This window comes from Sminthopsis crassicaudata, chromosome X, assembly GCF_048593235.1.
Source record: "Sminthopsis crassicaudata isolate SCR6 chromosome X, ASM4859323v1, whole genome shotgun sequence".
NCBI lineage: Eukaryota > Metazoa > Chordata > Mammalia > Dasyuromorphia > Dasyuridae > Sminthopsis > Sminthopsis crassicaudata.
The window spans coordinates 13796026-13819303 of record NC_133623.1 but is presented as its reverse complement, the minus strand read 5'-3'; the positions used below and the strand labels follow the sequence as shown (position 1 = coordinate 13819303).

The window sequence follows — 23278 nt, the reverse complement described above, 5'->3', positions numbered from 1 at the left end:
TGCCTTAAAAACCTCCTCTGTACATACCTAGCATTCTCTGTCGCTGCTTGATGAAGTAACATAATCATATGCATAAAATATTTATTGTTTTGTTCTAGTAATTTATTTTTTACTCTTGCCTAAATTAGTATGTCTCTTTGCCTTTGTAGGGAGGACTGAAAAATAGCAAGCATGAATGTACCTTATCTTCCCAAGAATATGTCCATGAATTACGGTCTGGCATCTCAGAAGAAAAACTTCTTAACTGCCTAGAATCTCTGAGGGTGTCCTTAACCAGCAATCCCGTCAGGTATGTCCTTCACATTTTCAAAAATATGTTTTTATAATTCTAAATATTGATGTTATATAGATGTATTTTTAGATAGTGTTGATTTTCACATCATTTGAACAGCATGAATTATTAATCTAGAAACTGATAATAGTTAAAACATTTCAATATTGATTTAAGAATCAAGCAAATGAAATTATGCTTTGCCTTTTTAAAATAACATATATAAATATGTAAATTCAGTTAAAATTTTGAATTATATGAGGATTTTGTTTATTTTTGTGGTTTAAAAATGAGTAGAAGTTTAATTTCTAGAATAATTTCCAAAATAATTTAACATTGTTTTTGGTATGATAATATAGTTAAGTGTTTTTTTCTTGCATTCCATTAATGATTATTGAATTTTTTTCCTATCATAACCTTAATGGCCATCAACAAAAACGATTAAACATATTGAAAAAGACCCTTAGTCTTTAGTCAGACGTCTCCCAAAGAACGAACTCACAGCAACAAATAAGCTTGTTCTCATGTCCTTTAGCTCACCATTGCAGAACCCATTTTTCTTCTTTCTTTTGCTTTCCTTTTTATCTTTTCTGTAGTTTTAGTCAGTGCACATACAATGCTGGTCCTTCTGATTGCACTTGCCCTTTCTTTGGGAGTCAGGGATCATAAATTGAGAGCTGAAAATGACCTCAGAGGTCATCTTGTCCAACTTTCACATTGTGTATGTAGTTGAGGAAAGTTGAGGTCTGCCTGCCAGGCTCCCTAATAATTAGTCTTGTGATATTTCTTTATCTTCTTTATGCTTATCATGTTTAATAGTGCAGGAATCAATTACATGGTATTCGATAATTTTGCCTGTTATTGGACATATTGGGTTTTTTTTTTACTCATACAGTATCTCAAATTAATATGTCTGTGTATACACATCCTTCTCCTCCTTTTTTATGATGGTTCTGACATAGAGTTACAGCAGTTGAATTGCTAGATTGAAATATATGTCTAATTTTGTTCTATCTCCCAGCACATGCTTGTAGCAGCACTTCAGACCTCAAGTAGGCTAGCCAGGCAGAGATCTGGTTGTACAACCAGTCAGATTATGATTCAGTGCATGTGGGACCCCATTTATGCTTTTTCCATTGGTTCAGAAATAGCAACCCTTCCATACCTTCTCCTTTTGTCCAATTCTTGCTCATTTCATCCCTAGGATCAACTTAGAGAATTTTATTAACCATCTTGGAAGTATATGCTTAATCTGTCAATATCTATACCTACCATTGTGATACTTGACTTTTGCTTTCACTTTAATTATGAGCCTACCTCTTTTTCCTAAAGAATCTACTTAATGTTACACAATATATGGAAGTCATCATTGCTAATATGTTCCATTTGCTTCTACCACTCATGGTAGAAGCAGACACATGGCTCAGTAGTTTGGGGTTTGGGGTCTGAAAGAAATCTGAATTTAAATCCATTCTCAGATACTAGATGTACGATTCTGGGCAAGGTCCTTTACCCTTGGTTTTGTCTCCATTTCCTCCTTTCTTAAATGGGGATAATAACAATACCAACTTCCCAGGACTGTTGTGATGGTCAAATAACATAATATTATAAGGTGCTTAGCACAGTACCTGGCACTTAGTAGGTGCTATTTAAATTTTATCTATGATTGTTGTTATTTCATTGAAAATTGATTCCCAGCCATAGAGCATTAGGGTTCACAAGGAGAATTTTAATGTCAGAGAGCCATTTTGAATCACTGAAAGTGTTGCAGGTCAATAAGAAAAAAAATTACATCAAAAAAGTTGATTTTAAGTAGTAAATCTTTAAGAATCTTTGCTAAAGATGATAATTTGTATAGTATTCCCAATGCATTCCTGATATATTTGATTTTCATGTCATCATAAGAGTTATTAACATGAATCTCAATTCATTTAAAAGTTCTTTTGAGTCTCTAATGGCTAGACTGACTGTATTCATTTAATAAATCTATTTTAAGTCTCTCCCCCCTCCCCAATTCAGATCCTCTCTATGGACTGAGTTCTAGACATCTGCAGGACAATGTCCATGTGACCCTGTAGGTTTTTCTCTGAATTGAAGAGATTTCAAGATTCTCTTTGAGGTGATGGTAGAGAGATGAGGCAGGTGACCTTGCATAGCCCTTTCCTCACTTAAATCCAATTTACTTGCATGATATGGTATCACCTCTCTGATATCATGGTCCTCATTGAGAATGAAGGACTGACCACACAGCAAGAGAGATGAACTTTATGTGAAAGAAAACAAACAGAAATAAGCTAGCAGAGAATTTGGATTGAGACTTCCCTGTATGCCAAAGCTTAATTAAAAAAAAAAACACCCCACCAACAGTATTGTTATTTACTTGTTATTTGCTTTTTCATCATCAAAATTTCCTCAAGCCTTGCACTCCCAGCCTCCCAAAGAGCTATTCCCTACAATCAATAACATTTTTAAACAGAAAAAAATAAGAGGGGAAAAATAACAACAACAAAACTAAGTATATTGGGAAAAGTTGAGATTATGTGGAAGGTAGCCCATCTGTGTACCTCTCACCTTTCACAAAGTGGGCAGTGGAGAGGGGGAGAATCATGCCCATTTGTAAATTTATAACGTTTAAAGTAGCTGCAACACTATAAATGGAAAGAACGATCACAGCCAACCAAAAGCTCTATCTTACAAATTTTGTAGCTAAATATTTCAACCAAAGTTCTTTTAAAATTATTCAATAGTATTTTATTTTTCCAAATAGGTGTAGTTTTCAACATTCATTTTTATAAAACTTTGTGACCTGAATTTTTCTCCCTCTCTTTCTTACCCCCCTCCCCAAGATAGCAAGCCATGTGATGATGTAGGTTAAATAATAGCTTTTTATTTTCAAAATATATACAAAGATAGTTTTCAACATTCACCCTTTCAACATCTTGTGTTCCGAATTTTCTCCCTCCCTTCCCCCATCCTCTCCCCTAGACAGCAAGTCATTCACTCTGTGTTAACCATGTTCAATTCTTCTATACATATTTCCACAATTATCATGCTGCACAAGAAAAATCAGATCACAAAGGAAAAAAATGAAAAAGAATACAAAAAATAAGCAAAAAACAAGAAAAAGTGTGAAAATATTATGTTGTGATCCACACTTAGTTCCCACAGACTTCTCTCTGGATTCAGGTGGCTCTCTCCCTCACAAGTCTATTGGAATTGGCTTGAATTACCTCATTTTTGAAAAGAGCCAAGTCCATCACAGTTGATCATTACATAATCATGTTGTTACTGTATATAAAGTTCTCTTGGTTCTACTCATTTCACTTAGCATCAGTTCATGTAAGTCTCTCCAGAGTTTTCTGAAGTCATACTGCTAGTTGCTTCTGATGTATAGTATTTTTTTTTTAAATCTGGTTATTGTAATCTTCTGTTAACCTAGATCCCTAACTTTAGTTCCTAAATTTGAGATTTGTGTTAGGACCAGGCTCTGCTTCCTGCTATACTTTTGGGTGAGATTGATGGCCTGAATGATATAATATCAGGCCACCAGTAAGTTTCTAGTCTGATTGACCTTTTTCTGTTGTTAGAAATAGATTTTCCCCATTGCCTCAATGAGAAAAGTAGTGACCTTCCTATACTGATCTCTGGCTCTTTGGGGTAGACCCCTCTAGATCTTTGAAGTTCTGAGCACTGTATTTTCAGGGTTCTCTGTGGTTTCTTAGGATACAGTGTTAGGGAACAGTTCTTTAGGCCTGAATTCTGCTATATGGTATTAGTTGCTGCTTATCCTTAAGAAGAAGCAATTGAAGTTTTTTAATATGTGTATATGTGTGTGTGTGTGTGTGTGTTTCCCATTTTGGTCTATATGAAGTACGGGCTAGCTCCCTGGAGGGCTTCAGGGTCAGCCAGAATTAGGATAAATCAAAGTCCTTGGTCTTTAGGGGGAGAAGTAAAAAAGAGACAGACAAGCTGCCACAAGGTTTGCCAAAGATGGATCCTTGATCCTGGAGTCTGGAGTCTCCAGCCTCTCTCCTCCTTCTTGTCCTGCTGCCAAGTGACTCTGGCTTCTCTCTACCCCCCCCCCCCCGCCCACTCCCACCCCCATCCCCCCAATCTTTGCCTAAGATTATCTTAACATCAAACATTCAGCAAGCATCAATGGTAAGGAGAGCCATTATCCAAATATATGCTAATAAAGTCATTGTCTCACATGGAATAAGTAGCCTTAAGTGCTGGGTTGTCTGATTCAAGCATACCTTTTTGGAGTTTCAGCCCTGTACAAGTCTATTTGGTTTTCATTTTGGTGGAAGGTTCCCACTATGGGTTTTAGACAAACCCCAGAATTTCTACTCACCTTGGGACTTTTTGATCTCTCTAATTCTTTCTTAGTGTATCCCTTTGTGCTTGCTACTTCTGGAAAACAGAGGCTTTCGGGCTCCATATGTTTTTTGGGCAGCCTCCAGTTGTGCTGGGAGGCTGCCCACTTGTTTGCTTGGTCTGGCACTATTTGGCACTATTCCCTTTTGTATTCTCCATGGGCTCACAATTGATTTTGCGTGTGTGCTGTGTGTGTGTGTGTGTGTGTGTGTGTGTGTGTGTATACAGTTCAAGGATAAAAGAAATCACATGCTGTAGTTTCTTGATCTTTGTTCAGTCTGTTGTGAATTTTAGGCTTCTGCCTGTATTTTAGGTATGTGGGTGCTAGGCAGTCTTGTACTATATAATTTAGCATGTCTGTGGTAAACTTTCTGTTTTAAAAATACATACATAGAGTATAACTATATGGTATATTCATTTAAAATTTAAAGCAAACTACATTGAGAATTTCAACATTAAAATGTTTCAGTCTGCAATCTAGTGACACTGGTCTCTTTGCAGTTCCTCTTTTTTTTTTCTTCCTTTTAAAAATTAATTTAATTTTTACAAAAAATTATGCTTGGGTAATTTTTCAGCATTGACAATTACAAAACCTTTTGTTCCAACTTTCCCCCTTCTTCCCCTTCCCCCAGATGGCAGGTTGACCAATACATGTTACATATGTAAAAGTATAAGTTAAATACAATATATGTATACATGTTCAAACAGTTACTTTGATGTACAAAAAGAATTGGACTTTGAAACAGTGTACCATTAGCCTGTGAAGGAAATAAAAAATGCAGGCAGACAAGAATAAAAGGATTGGGAATTCTGTGTAGTGGTTCATAATCATCTCCCAGAGTTCTTTCGCTGGGTGTAGCTGGTTCAGTTCGTTACTACTCTATTGGAACTGATTTGGTTCATCTCATTGTTGAAGAGGGCCCATTGATCATTATACAGTACTGTTGTTGAAGTATATAATTATCTCCTGGTCCTGCTCATTTCACTCTGCATCAGTTCACGTAAGGTCTCTCCAGGCCTTTCTCTTTGAAGTTCCTCTTGCAAAACACACCATCTCCTTACTCTAAGCATTTGTCTGGGCTGTCCTTTCTTTCCTCATCTCTGCCATCTTGGCTTCCCTGGCCTTCCTTACTAATATTAATACTAATAATACACTGCATATGTGAGACTACATATTTAAGGCTTTTAAGGTTGGCATTGCTTTTATATTTTTAAAATTTTTTTTTTTGTATCCTCAAACACGTAACATAATGTCTGGCACATTATAGACACTTAATAAATGCTCTTTGATTTGACCATCAAACATCTGTTTATTATTACTTCTTGTGATGACCTCTTTTAGGTCATGTGTAGGATTCAAGGATTTTTATGTATGTGAAATTCTGGGTGAATTTTTCAAACCTGATTCCTTAGAAGATACTCCAGACTTTTACTGTGTGTGTCCTTTGACTGATTTTCTTAGTCTTATGTTCAAACTTACTTGACATGTGAAGTTTTTTGATTTGTAATTTTTTTTTCCATTTTGGTCTAAGCCACCATGAAGGGGGCTATTGTAATAATTATTAAAACTTTAAAAGCGTTTTTCTTGAAATAATTCTTCAATAGGCAATATTCATCAGTAGCAAATATTTTATTTGATATAGTTTTGTTATCTAATGTAATGGTATATATTAGATCAATTGGGAAGGCTTATACTGTTAGGTCTTGAGAGTCACAGGGTCCCAGTCTGGTTTGTCATGAGAGTGGAAATAAAGGGTTTGAAAATGAATGAAAAGATTTATTTGTCTTTGTTTTTCTTTACCATGAGAGTTGTTTATATTGAAAAGGAAATATAATTGTTATTGCAGCAGGCCAGCAGTTTGCTAACACCTATTGTTAACCTTGGAACTCCATTAGTAATCAACCTTTTCCTGACAGTATGTTGATAAAAACTGCTGTTTGCTTTCCTATTCTTGTAGTTCATTTATTGGTTTACTTCAAAGTAATTGGTTAAGTGAGATAGAATAAAATCCTTGAGAATTTATGTAAAAGATTTCCCTTTTTATCATAAAGAAATAGAGAAGCTTACTTATAGGACAATCCCATTTTCCTAAAATGAAATGACAATCTGATCTGAGTAAAAAGAAAATGTCTACCAATGTTTGCACTTTCAGAGAATACAAATGTATTCTATTCCATCTCATTTTTGCCCTTTGGCATTTTCATTTCATCTACTTTCTAGATGCGCACTTTCATTCTGTTCTTTCAAAAACAAAAACAACTCAGAATAGTTGTACTTTCTTATTTTTTTTTTCTTCTCTTCAGTATCATAGTTATCAAGGTTGGGCATATATGCCATTTCTGCTCTTCCCCCCCTCTTTTTTTTTTAATTACTTTTGGAATGAATTCACATTATATGTTGTGAGGATGGCCTTCTTTAGGATCTGTTGAATGGGGAGAAGTCTTAATGAACATATTTGAATGAAAAAAAAAATAAGAAATTTAAAGCCATTCATTAGATGCTTATTCTATATTAGATACTGTTCTAAGGACTGGGCATATAAATAGTAAAGGAACAAAGCACATCCCTGCCCTGAAGGAGGACTATATATGCATGGACATGGTGACCAGGGAGAGATGTTTTGCCCTGGGAACATTGAAAGGTATTAGAGATACCTTTCTGATCTCTAAGTACTTTGAAGCTATACAAAATGTTTTCAGTCTGGAGCTAAATATGCCCTTGGCTATATCATCTTCTAAGGGAAAAGAAGCCTCGAAACCAATATCACCAAGTTAATAGGTTATAGTCACTAGGGAAAGTCTGAGAAATTTGACACTAACAGTAGTTTGTACTTTTGTTTTATTTATCTGACTCTGTCTATTAACAGATCCCACCAGTTTTTGACTCAAGAAGCACATTTATTTTGCCTTTCAGTGCAGTATCTTGCTTTGTCATCCAAGTTAATGTTACTTTGTTAGTAATATGTTATCTAGTAATTCTGCTCAACCAAAGTGACATTCTATATATATGAAAATCATGTGAATGGTTGTTGCTCAGAGGTCTAGGTGAATCATATGAACATGTGATCAAAGAATGTTAGATAATTACGTCATAACTCACACTTTCCAGGTAGTCTTCAGTTAACAATTTTTTATTAGGTGCCTGCCTTCGAGGAGCTTATATTTTGGTGAGTAGAAACAAAACATAAAATGAAGCTGAAACGGGTCTGGGGATAGAAGCCTACAACTATGGTAGAAAAAGTTTGAGTGCAAATTGGAGAGAAATGAGATGGGGTTCACCTGTTCACTCTCCTTAAATGCAAGCTCTGCAGAGGCATCTTGGAATCAGATCGAGGGGCCACAAGGGCATTTCAATGTGTGGATTCCAGGGCTGGAGGGAGTTTCCAGCTTCAAGGTCTCTGTGGCTTGCTAGAGAAGATCCAAAATGTAGTTGGAAGAGGAACGTAAATATAAAGATAGAAGATCAAGGAAATCAGGAGGGCAAATGTAGAGGGAAGTGGAATGGATTTCTGTTATGTGTTTAAAGTGTAGGGATAATATATGACAGAACTTCTATAATTTGAAAGATTCATCATGTAGTCAAAGACAGAATTCCACGGAAATCATCTTATTTGGCTGCTTAATTATACAAAGAAAGAAAATGAGACCCAATGGCTTGAAATGACTGCTCAGTCCAGCTAGGTACTGGAAGAACCAGGACTGAAACCTGAGTCTTTGATTCCACTTCTGATGTTCTTTGTCCAATTTTATCTCTTTGTTGCTTGGTACTTTCCAAATAACAACATTAACATCAAACAGGTAGATGTTGGAAAGATGGAATGTGTCAATATCTTTTGCATCATTGTCCTTTCCCTATGCTCTTCCCAAATAAGCTTCTCTCTGAAAAGAAAGAAATGCCTGCCACTAATTCAAACAAAGTGATTAGTCAAGTATATGTGAAGATCTTTTTATCTATACCTATACCCATACCTACATCTATATCTATGCCCATACCCATACTCGTACCCATACATCTACACCTACACCAACATCTGTATCTATATCATCCTCCTTCTGTAATCCCTTACCCATCAACCAAGGGAAGAAGGCATGCTTTATTATCAGTCCTTCATGGTCAAGGTTGATCATTACATCATTCAGAACTTTTGTATATTTTTCTTCAAACTTTTATATTCATTGGGTTCTATTTCTGGGTTCTTTATTTTGTTCCATTATAGAATTTTTTCTTATGAATTTATTCTTGTATGCTATGCTCACAAGATAAACCTTCACTAATCAACATGATGTGCCGGGAGCCCCTAAAAACCTAGGTATGAGCTGGCTCCTGTTATTTGAAGCCCTAAGTCATGAATAACTTTCTGGGCAGAAGGCCTGGGGAAAGGATCTGAATCTTCTCCGGAATTGCTTTCAGACTGGTTTATTGACCTGTAATCTACATACTAGCTTTTCAGCTCTCTCTCTTGAGGTTAAAAAGTCTCAGGCTAACTTTTTGTTGTTGTTGTTGTTGTTTCTATATGTCACCCAGAATTGGTTTACATGCTCTGATTCTCCTTGGATTTATCTTGGCACCTGCTTGTGAGTGACTCCCAAATTCTGACTGGGATTCTAGCTTAATCCCTTTTGGATATTGGACGTAGGCCCTGATAACTAAAGAGCTTCTAAGGAATCCAGGAGACAAACATTTAAAATATTTTCTGCAATTGAGATTTATGTATTAAATACAAGTATCAAAATTTGGAACAAGATTTTATAGAATTTTCTACGTGCATTACCACCAGCTGATAATTTTATTTTGTTCAAATGGGTTGATTATTTTCTCCTTTCTGAACTTTTAAATTTTTAATTATCTTTTGTTTCAATTAGAAAAAAAATTCATCATCTCACATCTCTTCCCCCACTTTTTGAATAAAAGAAAAACAAAGCTCTTGTTACATGCATATAGTATATAACATATAGTTAAGCAAAATAAATCTCTACATTGACCATAATCTAAATAAATATCTGCCTTATTCTGCATTGAGTCCCTTACCTTTTTATTAACATGTTTCATCATTACTCCTCTGGGAATCATGGTTGACCATCATAATGACCAGAGTTTCTAATTCTTTCAAAAATTTTGGAATTACCTATTGTTGTTATTCTATACATTATTCTTCTGGTTTTATTTACTCTGCATTAGTTCATACAATTTTTCCTTGTTTGTTTTTTTTTTTTTTGAAACTTTCCCTATCATCATTTTATACAACACAATAGTATTCCATCACATTTATATACTATTCATTCCAATTTATTGCTATCCTGTCAGATTCAAATTGTTTTCTACTTGGAAAAAAAATCCTCGTTTCTTCCTTCACTCCCTCCATCCCTCTCATTCTTTCTTTTCTCTTCCTGGTTTTTTATTTCTGTTCTTTTCTTTCTGTGTCTCTCTGTAGTTCTGTTTCTTTCTCTTTCTCTATCTCTTCTCTTTCCTTTCATCCTTTTCCTCTGTCTCTCTGGTGACTACAATGTGGGTTTTTTTTTTTTAACCTATCAGTGTACAACTGTATGTGTGTATTCTTCTCTTTTTCCCAGTTCAGAAGCCCCCACTGTCATCCCCTTTGTTTATATAAATGTCTGTGTACCTTGAACATGTGAGATCATTTCTTTTAACCTTCTTTTCCTTCTCTGTCTCCCTCACCCAAAGATTGTGTTTATTTTCTACTTTTTCTCCATTCTTCTGTTAGGATCATCAAGATGTATGGGGACCACTCTAACACCCTTTATGACCTCTGATGATGATAAGATTCATAGGGAACGCCTGTACCATCTCCCATATTTGAATGTAAACAGTTGTAAGTTAGTCCTTGATCATTATTCATGTTTACCTTTTTATGTTTCTTCACTCATGTGACTTCAGAGTTTCTACATATCTCTGATCTTTTTATTAGGAATGCTTGAAAGTCCTTTGTTACATTAAAGGTCTATTCCCTGCCCTCCACTCCTCTGCACATACCCCTTCCCCGGTAGAAATATACTTGGTTTTCTTAGATAAGTTATTTTTGGCTATAAGCCTATATCTTATATCCTGTTTCCTAAAAGAATACTATCATATTCTTTTATTCTCGATATGCTGTTTTATAATGGTATCTGCACAGTCTTGTTTGAGCCTGACTGTAGCCCCTCAGTATTTGAAATCTTTGTTTCTGACCACTTGTACTTTGGCTTGAAAATTCTGAATTTTGATTATAATGTTACTAGAAGTTTTTATTTTAAAATTTGTTTCAGGAGGTGAGCAATTAATTTTTTCTATTTCTACTTAACATCTGAGTTTTAGAGATCAAGGCAGTTTACTTTCATTTTTTTTCAAATACATTTTCTAAGCTTTTTTTTTAGGAGCTGAGTGGGGGCGAGACATGATATTCAGGTAGTCCAGTGATTCTTGAATTTTTTTCTCATCTTATCTTTCCCCTGGACAATTGTTTCTGCATGAGATGCTTTGTTTTCTTTTTTCATTCTTTTGATTTTGTTATAATTTTTTTGTTGTCTTATAAGTAATTTATTTCTTTTTGATCCATTCTAATTTTCAGAGACTTTGTTGCTTGGGTGAAGTTTTCTACCTCTTGTGCCAGGCTGTTAATTCTCTTTATAATTCTTTCTTCCTTAGCTTTTATTTGTTTTCCATTTTTTTTACTTCAGGGGCTCTTATGTTATTGATAAAAACATTTTTACTCTTCATCTCTTCCAGGAATTCTGTTTGAATTTGTGCACAAGCTATATATTTTTGAGGCTTTCACTGTAGATATTATTCTTCCAACCTATTTCCTAATTGTAGATTTGATTTTAGGGCCAGACTCTGTACTTCTAGAGGGAAGATCTGGGCTTGTTCTGTTGTGGGGTTGTTTTTTTTTTTTTTTTTTGAGTATTGAATATTGTATTATTCTAGGATCTCAGAGGCAATTCACACTGGTGACCTGCAAGCCTTTCTTAGTTCCCAAAGTGGTCTGATGTAAGTTAAAGTCTAATTACTTCTCTCCTGTCCCCGATCTGTGCTTTGCAAGTTTTTGACCTAGGTTTGGGGTTGATAATGATTAACTACTATTTAACCATTCCATTATGAGCTAGTTGGGAAGCCCTGCTGCTTCTTAATGACAGAACTACAGGCTCCCTTTTTAACTGGGATTTTTGTCCTGGTTATTCCTATGCAGACTTTAGAATCATTTAAACAGAAACCTTCCTCTGCTGTTGGAGTTTGTCACATTACTACTATTTGATTCTGAACTTGCTTTTCTCATCTTGGAACTTACATCAGCTTATCATGGAATGCTAGGGACAGATCCCTTCCACAGCCCTTCCCCGGACTTGTGTTCTCTCTGGACATTAATGGTAGTTTGCTCTATTGTTTCTTCTCCTGAATTGTGATTGTTCCCTCTTGATCCAGTTTTGTGGACCAGTATCCATATTTTGTCTCCGACTCTAATTATTCTCTAGGGCATTCTCTTAGATCTTTTACTACTATATTCTCTTTTCTTTCAATTAGTTCCCTTCAGTTTAATTATCTTCTTTATTTTTATAACTTGTATGTGTATGTATACACTTATGTTACAAGAATAAAAATTTTATATGTGTGTATGTGCACACATATCCATCTCTAGGTTCAGTCAATTCTAGTCTTATATCACCAGCCACAGCTAGATATTGCAGTGGAGAAAGCATTGGTGGGAAGAAGATGGAGCATAAATGGCAGAGAAAAAGTCTTTGCTTGAACTCTCCCATATTTCCTTCCAAACAACTTTTTGAAATGTCTCAAAATGAACTATGGAGTAGCAGAACCCACAGAAGCATAGGCTGAAACAATTTTCCAGTTTAGGATATCTTAAAAAAATTGCAGGAAAGGTCTGTTCTAGCAGGGTGAACGTAGAGTACAGTCCAAGGCAAGCTGCACTAGTAAAGGGTATACCTCAGCAAACCAACAGCAGGTTTTGGGGTGACTGAATCAGCCACAGCAACTGCTGTACCAGTCACTTTTGGAACTCTCAGTACACAGATAGTAAGGCATCTGAACAGCTGATCAGAAGGCAATTACAGGGAACCCTTCACTGTTACTGGGTGCAGGTCGCTATGTGGATTTGGTTTGGAAGTTTAGGGTTATAATTCTATGCCCATGGGAGGGGAAGTAATAGCACACCAGAGCTTGTGGTCACAAGAGATCAGGGATATTGGTCACAGTTCCAGGGCAGAAAAGTGTTCTTGTGGTCTCTCACAGACCAGAATTCAGGCCAGGAGAGCAAGTGACCATACCTTTCCTTTTGAATTTTCTAGGATTTTCTAAGTAAGCCTGCTTATTGTCAGAAAATAAAATGCTTTCTTTTTAGCCAATTCAAATGACTGTGAAATTAATTTTATTATTTTATCAACTTAAAGTAGTTGATAATGCTAATCATATTTCCCTTTTTGGTCCAGTGTTTTAGGTGACACACTCAGGATTCAAATACGTGTCGTTGATTATTTTGGATTAGTTATTGTTTTGCATTGTTTGTATTTCTTAATTTTCATTCTGGTTAACTGAGATTTCATGAGAATTAGATTGGTATGTCCTCAGTTATCTTAATCCAGGTATATTTCTTTTACATTAAAAAACATGGCATTTTTCTGTGATTTTATACATTTCAATTAAAAATCAGTTATAATTTTCATATCTAAAAAGAGAGGGCAAAGATTTTTTCTCTTGAAGTTAACAGATTTGTGTTTTGTAATTTTAACAACTTTCTAAATCCTTCAAGAATCTTGGAAATCCCCTTGGTGTTCTACTGATTTAGGCTGTAAGTGTGAAATTCCACATGGGAATAGAAACAACATTATATTGAAATAGCATCCTTTGTAGTGATCTGTGTTCACACACACACACAGATCCCTCATCCTTGCTTTAAGAACTGTACAAACAGTGACAAAGGGATAATAGGACTAACATTACCTTTCTTTACATGATCTCAATTGCCTTATAGCTCACAGAATTCCTTATGGAAATCCTATTTTTTTAATCCTTTCAAAAACAGAGGTGGATCAAAGGAACCTTATTAAATGGTTATAGAACAATTTTGTATTGTTTTTTGTCAATTGTATGCGCAGTGTAATGAATTAATCTGCAACTATCTAACCCCAACTCAGACCCTCTAAGTCTTTTATTTTCAAGTAGTTTTTATATCAGTATTATCTAGAGGAAATATAGTATCTGAAACTTTAGTTTTTGGACAAAGAGTTGTCCTATGGTGATCCATTCAAGATAATAGAAAATGAAAACGATCTTTCCCTTGGCAGGCTTTTGAAATTTGAAGAGGAGGATATTTTTATTGATTTTTTTTTTCAGATAAATAACTTTTCAGACACTTTTGTTAAGGATTGGTTTTTATTTATTTTGGTCAGATATATCAGGATAAATTATCCCCTTAAAATAATAACAAAACCCATCAAAGTTTATGAGAACTTTCTTGATTAAAATGTCATGTACACATGAAAATATGTCATTTGTGGTCATTCTTTTTGCTTGGAACATGAATGACAAATTGGTTTCAATTTAGTATTATGGTGAGATCTCTGGATGTCGAGGTAGAGATTTAGTTTAGAATAATGATTTTGCCCCTTCCTGATTATGATTTCTTTAAATTGTGATATTTTTAAAAACAACAATAAAATCCTGTAATTCATAATAAGCTCTGTGATATTGGCAATAATGTGACTTGCCCAAAAACAAATTCATTGAAAAGCAACATCAGTGTTTTGCAGATAAATTTTATGGGAGATCAAGCAATAATTAAACCCTGTTGCCATAAAAGAAAGCCTTTGGAGACTGAGTGACTTAGGGTTGTCATTCTATTATAGTTATCAAAGCTATGGCATGAATCCCAAAAGAAATAAATTCTGGTATATGAGTGGAATTCTATTGTTCTATAAGAAATAGTGAGCAGGAAGATTTCAGAAAAACCTGAAAAGACTTACATGAATGGATACTGCATGAATTAAGCACAACCCAGAGAACACTGTACACAATAACAGTATTATCAACTTGTCAGTAATACAGTGATATAAGACAATTCCAAAAGACTCATGATAAAACATTCTATCCACATCCAGAGAAAGAATTGTAGTCTCAAAGCTGATTGAAATAACACTGTTTCATGTAAAATTTATGGGATTGCCTGTCATCAAGGGGAGGGAGTAGAGGGAAGGAGGGGATAATTTGGAAAAATGAATACAAGGGATAATGCTATAAAAATTACTCATGCATATATACTGTCAAAAATTTATAAATTACAAAAGTGACAATATATAATTAAAAAAAAAAGAAATAACACTGCACTTTTTTTCTTTGTTTTTTTGTGATTTTTTTCTGATTCTTTTTTCACAACATCAACAGTGGAGAAATGTTTAATATGATTATACATATACAACCTATATCTGCTTGCTTGCCATCTTCAGGAGGGGGCGAGGAAGGGAGAACATAATTTGAAAATCAAAATCTTATAAAAGTGAATGTTGAAAACTTTAAAAGTTTTTTTTAAAGTTTTTTTTTAACTGAGTTATTGGATTACTTGAAATGCATGATCAAAGAAAGATCCTAGACAAACTATTGAACTACTGTAGAACCAAGTCAAGATCACATAAAATTTAGTAGTTTCCAAAATAAAGGACTGGAGGGCTTGAAATATGATACTCCAGAGGGCAAAGGATCTAAGATTAAAATCAAGAATCACCAGCTCAGCAAAATTGAGTATAATCCTTCAGGGGAAAAGGTAGATCCTTAGTTAGAGAGAGAACTTTCAGGCATTCTTGATGCAAAACTAAAGCTAAATAGAGAACAATTGACATTCAAACTTAAGACTGGAGTTAGTATCAAAGGGTAAACAAGAGTAATCATAAGGGACTCAATAAAGTTAAATTAATTCTGTTCCTGATGGGGGTTGAGGTCCCTTTAAGATTCCTTTCTGATTCTCCAACCCCCATGGCTGACCTTTGATTCACAAATCCTGGTCAAAAAGCATCCTTTTGAATATCCAGGCCCAGCCCCCACTGGATCTGAGCTAACTGAAAGCCCACCAGGAGCCTGGGACTCCACCCACCTTCAACATCACCAAGAACCCCCATTATAAAAGGGCAATGCTAGACTCCATGCTTTTGCAGAAGTCCTAAGTATGGCATCCTTATGCCAAGGGTTTCTGCCCACCGGACCTAATCTGGTGCTCTTCTAGCTCTACCCTCAACTTTACTAACTAAACTTTACTTCTAAAATCCCTACAATAAATCTTTTTATCAATCTAGGTTTTGGGGCCTGTAAATTCATTTACAGGGGACACTGCGCTGTAATGGGACTATCTTTGCGCTGACTAAAACGGGTTCCCCCTTTCCTATCTCTCATCATTCCTACATGGAACGATGATACATGTAAATCTTAAGAACTTTCTTAGTATTAGGTGGCTAAAAAGAATTTACATTGATAGAGGGCTTAGTTAAAAAAAAAAAAAAAGATGAAAGGTAAAGAAACAGAGATGCATTGTGAGAAGAGAGAAACAAAATGGGGAATATTTTTCCATATAAAAGAGGCATTCAAGGAAAAAGCTTTTACAATGGAGGGGGAAATAGTGGTATGGTGGCCAGTGCTTGAACCTCACTTTCATTGCAATTGGTTCAAAGAAAGAAGAAACTCAAAAAGGAGGGCTAACACTGGGCAATATTAGAGAAAGGAAAAGCAAAAGTAGATCTAATTAAGAGATAATCGGGGAAACTACATTTTCCTAAACAGTACCACAGGCAAGGAAGTAATAGCAAAATAATTTGAACCAAATTTTTCTGATAATGGCCTCATTTCTCAAGTATATATTGCCTATAGAACTGAGTCAAATTTATGAAAAATAGGAGCATTCCCCAATTGACAAATAGTCAAAGAATAAAAACAAGTAATTTTCAGAAGAAGATATCAAAGTTATCTATAGTCTTATGAAAAAATGCTTTAAATCGCTATTGACTATAGAAATAAAAATTAAAAGAGCTCTGATGTACCAGCTCATACATATCAGAAATGGCATGCTAGAGGGGATGAGGGAAAAATATATATAAGCTAATGAACTTTTGGTGGAGTGGCAAACTGGGCCCACCATTCTAGAGAACAATTTAGAATTATACCCAAAGGGCTATAAAACTGTGTGTGTCCTTGTACCCAGCAATGCCATTACTATTTCTGTATCTCAAAGAGATTTTAAAACAGGAAAAGAACATTTATGTACAAAAATATTCATAGCAGCTCTTTTTGTGGTGAAAAAGATTTAGAAATTGAGAGAATACTCTTTAATTTGAGAGGGCTAAACAAGTTGTGGTGTATAATTCCTATGGAATACTATTGTGTTATGATGAGAAATGATGAGGAAGGTTGTTTGAAAAAAAAAAAGGCAAGATCTATATCTATATATTGCAATAATACATTTATTTAAAAGTTCTGTCAAATATTCCTACGATTCTGATTAGTCTTTTAATTGAGGGAAGGGAAGGTGGCAAACCGAAAGATCTCATTTGACTGCACAAATGACATGTGGACTCTTGACATATTCATTCACTTCCATGATGTATTTGCCTTTGCATTTCCCCTACAAATCCTGCCAGGGAGGTCTTTTGGAGCCACGTGGCAGAGTTTCAGCGGACAGGAGCATCTTGTCTGATTACAATTCTGACAGGCAGGATCTTCCACTCGGTATGGCTTGTAAGACTTTTGACAGGTTCTGCCCAACTGTTTAAAGTAGAGGTTCTTGGTGCCCTGCCTGCCCCACACCTAAGCAGTCTCCCATTGGATGATGCAGGCTTTGCCGTGATAATAGCCGGATTTCTGCTCCAAGAAGCGCAAGCGCAGCCGTGCCTTGCTCTGCCGAAACGCTGCGGCCCAGGGGCTCCTGACTTCCCAGGCCTCCTCTGCTGCCTTCGGCAGCTCGGGCTTCCCCGGCTCATAGGCGTGCTCCACGTCCGGTCTGCCTCCTAGGTGCTAGCCTACGCCCTCTTTCTCCCCGCCCTGGCCGTGTTGGGCCTCGAGGCTATTCTCCTCCCCCACGTGGCCCCCTCCCCTGGACACCTGCACGAGGGCTGTAGAGGGCCGCGTGAGGCTGCGTGTGAGTAGACGGCGGCTGCGCAGAAGGTGGCGCGCGCGGGAAGGGGGCCTCGGGTTTCCCTCAGCTCCAGAACCGCCCTGAGCCGTGAGGTAGTCGCCCATTGGGGCTGCCGAAGGCCGACAACACCTGGCAAAAGCTGCATAAATGGATACAAAAAGAAATGAAAAGGACTGGGAGGTCATTGTACGCAGTCATTCCAATGTCGAAATGAAGAGCTGCTCTAATACTAGTAAAGAGAGGGAGAGAGGGAGGAAGGGAGAGAGACGGGGTTGAGGGAGGGAGAGGGAGGAAGGGAGAGAGACAGAGACAGAGGAAGGAGGGCGAGAGGAAGATAGAAGGGGAAGGGGAGGAGAGAGGGAGAGAACTGATTGACTCAGTCCAAATTTAAGTATATTTTTTCCCACTTTATTCTTCCTTTTTTTGAAATATGGCTAATGTGGAAATAGGTTTTGCATGTATAATTGATGCAGTACTGCTTGTTTCTCAGTGGGTAGAGGAAGGATGGAGGAAGAAAAGGAGGGAGAGAATTCAGAACACAAAATATAAAAATAAAATAAAAGAATGCTGCAAATAATTTTAAAATATTTTTCAAAAAAACCAGAAAGATTTGGTCATTTATAGACCATTTAGAAAGAGTTACATAAAAATGTCTAAGGAAAAAGCTGATTCAAAGGCAATTAAACTCTCTGAATAGAGTGACATCTTGACGATGGGTATTTTTAATTTTTGTCTTTGTATCCTCAAACCTGGCATATGAAAAACACTTAATGCTTTTTCATTCATTCTTTGCAAAGCAGTAAATGAACATTGTGCTATATTATCAAATATCTACAGTAAGACTGATAGTATGAAGAGATATTCCAATTTGGCATTAAGATATAAGTGCTACTATTTCAAAGTCCGATTCTTTTTGTACAGCAAAACAACTGTTTGGACATGTATACATATATTGTATTTAGCTTATACTTCAACATATGTAACCTGTATTGGTCAACCTGCCATCTGGGGGAGGGGGTGGGGGAAATGAGGGGAAAAATTGGAACAAAAGGTGTGGCTATTGTCAACGCTGAAAAATTACCCATGCATACATCTTGTAAATAAAAAGCTATAATAATAATAATAATAATAAAAGCTTTAAGTGCTGAAGTATAAAAATTAGGAAAGTGACAAATTATTTGACTACTAAATGCCTAGTTAGATACTGAGGAATATACTATGTATGTTAAAGGTATAACTTGAGCCCAAGTAATCCTGATGCTAGGACTTGGCCTCTGTCCTTTTTACTGTGCTTCTGACATATTCAAATGGATCCATAATCTCATTTATTTGTGAGTTCCCTTTCACAATGTCATCCACTGAAATTTTTTTCATTTAATTTTTGTTTTTTCAGTCTACAAAAATCTTTTCTTTCTCTTGTTCCTCTACTTAACATTGGAGAAAAAAAGAAGGAAAGAAAAAGTCTATTTAACAAATATACAAGCAAAACAAATTCCTACATTGGCTGTGTCTAAAATACATATTTTTTATCTTGAGTCTATCACCTCTCTTTCAGGAAGTAGGTCTCATAATGTATCCCTGGTCTCCTAGAATCGTGGATACTCATTGTCTTGATAAGGGTTCTTAAGTCCTTCAGTTATTTGTCTTTATGGTGGAAGGTTTCTCTTTGTTTTTCTCTTGGGTGTGGCTTTCCCCAGTCTCCCCTCTTCCATCAAGTTTTCTGGCTGTTCACCCAGGTGGAGAGTTGGGGAGTGGAGAATTCAGCCCAGGAATGAGTTGTAATATGCAAGAAGCAGGCAAAAGGTATCAGAAAAAGACAAATACCGATACGATATAAAAACATGGATAAAAAACACACATGGTGACATTTAGGAATGTCCTAAAGTGGAATGGGCTAGGTGGAGTGACAGAAGATTCCCCTTCAGTAGATGTTTTCAAACAAAGGATAGGTTATCTTCCAGAAGGTATATTTTAGATGTGATTTTTCTGTGTATGGGATAGATTAGCTGCTCTCTGGTTCCTACCAGCTGTTACATTCTATGGTTCTGTAATAGAGCTGGCAAAACCAGGTATCTTATTTCTTAAAATTTTCTGTTGTTTTTCTTTTATTTTGATTAGGCAGCTGAAATAATCTTAAAATGTAAAAAGTCCTAAACTTCAGTTTTGTAGCAACTGCTTTTGCATAATTTAGAACAAATTTAGAACAAATTAAGGCATAGCATTGGGTAATATTAAATATTTCATAAAATGAATCATTTCTTAGCCAATACCATCCTTTACAAGTAATTCTAAAAATGTACTTATGAAGATTTCATTTCTTTTTGAAAGTATTGCTCCTTAACCCCTTTCACATGTTTATCTCTCGTACTTGTTTCCCACATGATTTTCTTTATGTATTTATCCAACTATCTTGAGGTATTTTTTCATGTGAATATTTTGTTAGTAGCATGATTTTCTGGTTCTTTTCAAACATAATTTTCAAATTTCTTAAAGTGATATAATTTCAGTTTTAAAACCCTTACTTACCTATGTGTTTGAAGCTACTCTCATGGTACATTTTAATTGAGAATATTTTCATTTTATAAGTCTATAAAATATTATATTGAAACTTGATATAAAATGAAGGTGGAAAAACACTCAGGCACAAACATTTTCCTTTCATTTAAAATCCTGACTTTGTTTCAAGTTGTTATTTCTTTGAAGTTGCTTACTTTTTGGTTTTGTTTGTCTTACAGCTGGGTTAATAACTTTGGCCATGAAGGTCTTGGAGTCTTGTTGGATCTATTAGAGAAGCTTCTGGATAAGAAACAGTAAGAATAACATATTTTCAAAAATTATCACTGGAGGAATTTTTAAAAAGCAGTATAAAGTATTTCTTTTTTATATTTAGGCAAGAGAATATTGACAAGAAGAATCAGCATAAACTTATTCAGTGCCTGAAAGCATTTATGAATAACAAGGTAATATGAATTTATATCTGTCTCTGATTTTCTTAATGTGTCTTCCTTAAGGAATTTTGATATATAACAATCTTCACAGATATAATCACTTTATAAAAGGTTGCAGTATACTGTGCTTCCTTACAAATTTAATTTAGACTCTCCCCTTTTAAAGTTATACTTTGACCATAATGTAATTATTGTTTCATTTTTTTAAGGACATATGTTTTCAAGTGGCATACATAAATGAATCTATGTTGCTCTCATTTTAGATAATCCTTTTTATAGTAATAAGATAATATCAGTGGAAAAAATAAAATGTATAGCCATAATATTTCTAGACAGAGATTTTTGTTTATGACTTCATGAGGTGGGGGATAGAAGGTGGAGAGAAGCAAATCAAAGGTTATAGATCCTTACATTTTCTGTTGGCTCATTTGTCAGGACCATTGCTGCTTTAATACTTCCCTGTTTCAGATGTTAAATTGATGGCAGTGAGTTAATAGGTCTTTCCTTGGAAAGAATATTTCTAGAAGATTTGGGGAGGGAGGAGCGGAATGAGTGGTGATTGCATGTATATGTCCAATGCAAATTACATTTTCATTGCTTAATGGATTTGAAAGAAATATTTCTCTTTTTAAAAATAGTCTAGAGTTTTAGGAGTTTGAAAGAGAAATATAATTTGTTTCTTTTTCCACAGGCCATTTTAAAGTTATTGGCTTGGAAACTATTTGCTCTCTATGCCTATAGGTGAAATATCATTGACTAATTCATTTAATTACTTAATTCCCTTCAGATGGTGTTTTAATAATCTCAAAATACTTAATAGAAATAAATAATTGTAGTGATAACAATGAACTTGCCAAGTGTGAAATATAACTATTAATAACTAATGCAATAAGATAGTCCATTTAAATAATCTGTAAGCAGTGTTCATAAAAAGCCAAGGTTTTTTATGTGTATTAAGACCACTGTAGTAACAAAGACGATTGCAAAGAAATGAAAAATCACAGCCGAGCACAGAATTTCTCTCCTGGTAGGTTATGAATGGCCCTTTCAGAACCGTGGGTAGCAAATTCTCCCTGATCCTCCTTGTACCCTTTTCCAAGAGGCCTGTCATGATTACAAACCAGTTTGCTCAACTCTTCTGTATGTTTTGGCACATTCATATCTAAATAAATGTTAAAGAAAGCACTATTCTCTGTATATTTGGGGGCCTTTGTTCCTTTCTATTCAGCCAGTAGTTGATTACATTAAAAATACATTCATCTTGGCCCAGGAAAGTCTGGACAGGGAGAACTGTTTTCCATCATTTGTACTGACTGCTGCCAAATTTCTTTACTTTTTTTAGAATTTCTGGATAGTTTTAATCAATAAAAGTTATACATGTCAGAAAATGAGTGTCATGTCCCATTCAGCAGCTTTGTTTCCCTTTAACAAGTTATGTTGACATGTTACAGTTTGAAAGCCTTATAGAAATAGCCTTTTGTCTGAGGTGATGCCAAGTGCAGTATATTTTAAGTTGAAATAGTTTTTTCACAGTTACTATGTAGTCACTTAATATTTTGATTTTATTTTAATTCAATTTAATTCAAATACATTTCAAATTCACATTGATCTTTGGCCTCCTTGATGCAGTTATTCTTTCCAGTGATGCCATGTTGAACCCATTCATGCCTGCCTTTCCTGTGTGACTCTTTGTCTCTGTCCCCCTTTACATTCACCCCAAAGACAGAATTTCATCATGAATATAGAACTGCTCTCAATCTCAGGAAGGCATGGACATATTTATTGGTCAGCTTTTCAGTGCTCCAGGCAGCTCTCTAAGACAAGCACTGATCTGCATCCTGTAGAGGGTCTTTCCTCACTGAGAATTCCCTATACCAATGAAATTTCAGGTCTAGTTCAAAACATACTTTTCATTTAGCCAAGTCCTATTGTGATGATACTTTAAGAAACTGGTTGGAATTTTTAAATTATATCATGTTATGGCTTATATTGCACCATGAAGTTGTAGTTTTTAAGTCAATGATTTCAACATCAACTTTTTTTTTCAATTATATTTATACTAATGAAAGAATAATCACTGGAAAATTAAATTGATTCTCTCTCTGATTTTCAGTTTTCTTTAAAACACTTTAACTTTAGTAACTGCCAGTGACTCATTCCTTTTGACCTGTACTTTTCTACATGCATATCTCCCTTTACTCTGTCTTTTCTCTTACTACTTACCTCCTCCATTGCCTTTTTTAACTTTCTCTATTTCCTTACTACAAATGAACTGTCTGTACAATCATTATTGAACACTGCAATGTTTAGATTTTTGCTATTAAAAGTTACTCTGATGATAATTGTGCTTTCTTGATTGCTCACATTGGGCTTCAAAGCCCAGCTATTGGTCTCTTAGAACAGTAGCGTGTGTGAAGTCTTAGACACGTTCAGCTTTATGACAACCATACTTTTGGGGAATCTTCTTGAAAAAAATATGCATACACAGTTATGCCTATGAAATGAAGGAAAATGGTATATTGCCTCATTTATCCTAGTATTACCCTAAGAAAACCTAGGAA

At 35.4% G+C, this 23278-nt stretch overlaps 1 protein-coding gene across 5 annotated transcripts in view; it reads left to right on the top strand.

Moving 5' to 3' along the window:
* The window catches only part of DIAPH2 (diaphanous related formin 2), an 865016-nt gene that overhangs the window by 185263 nt on the left and 656475 nt on the right, over positions 1-23278 (top strand). For all 5 annotated transcript variants that reach the window (XM_074277738.1, XM_074277737.1, XM_074277736.1 and 2 more), the window contains 3 exons: positions 150-289; positions 20505-20579; positions 20660-20729. In XM_074277738.1, the coding sequence (XP_074133839.1) occupies positions 150-289; positions 20505-20579; positions 20660-20729 (285 nt within the window). The remainder of the gene's footprint in view (positions 1-149; positions 290-20504; positions 20580-20659; positions 20730-23278) is intronic.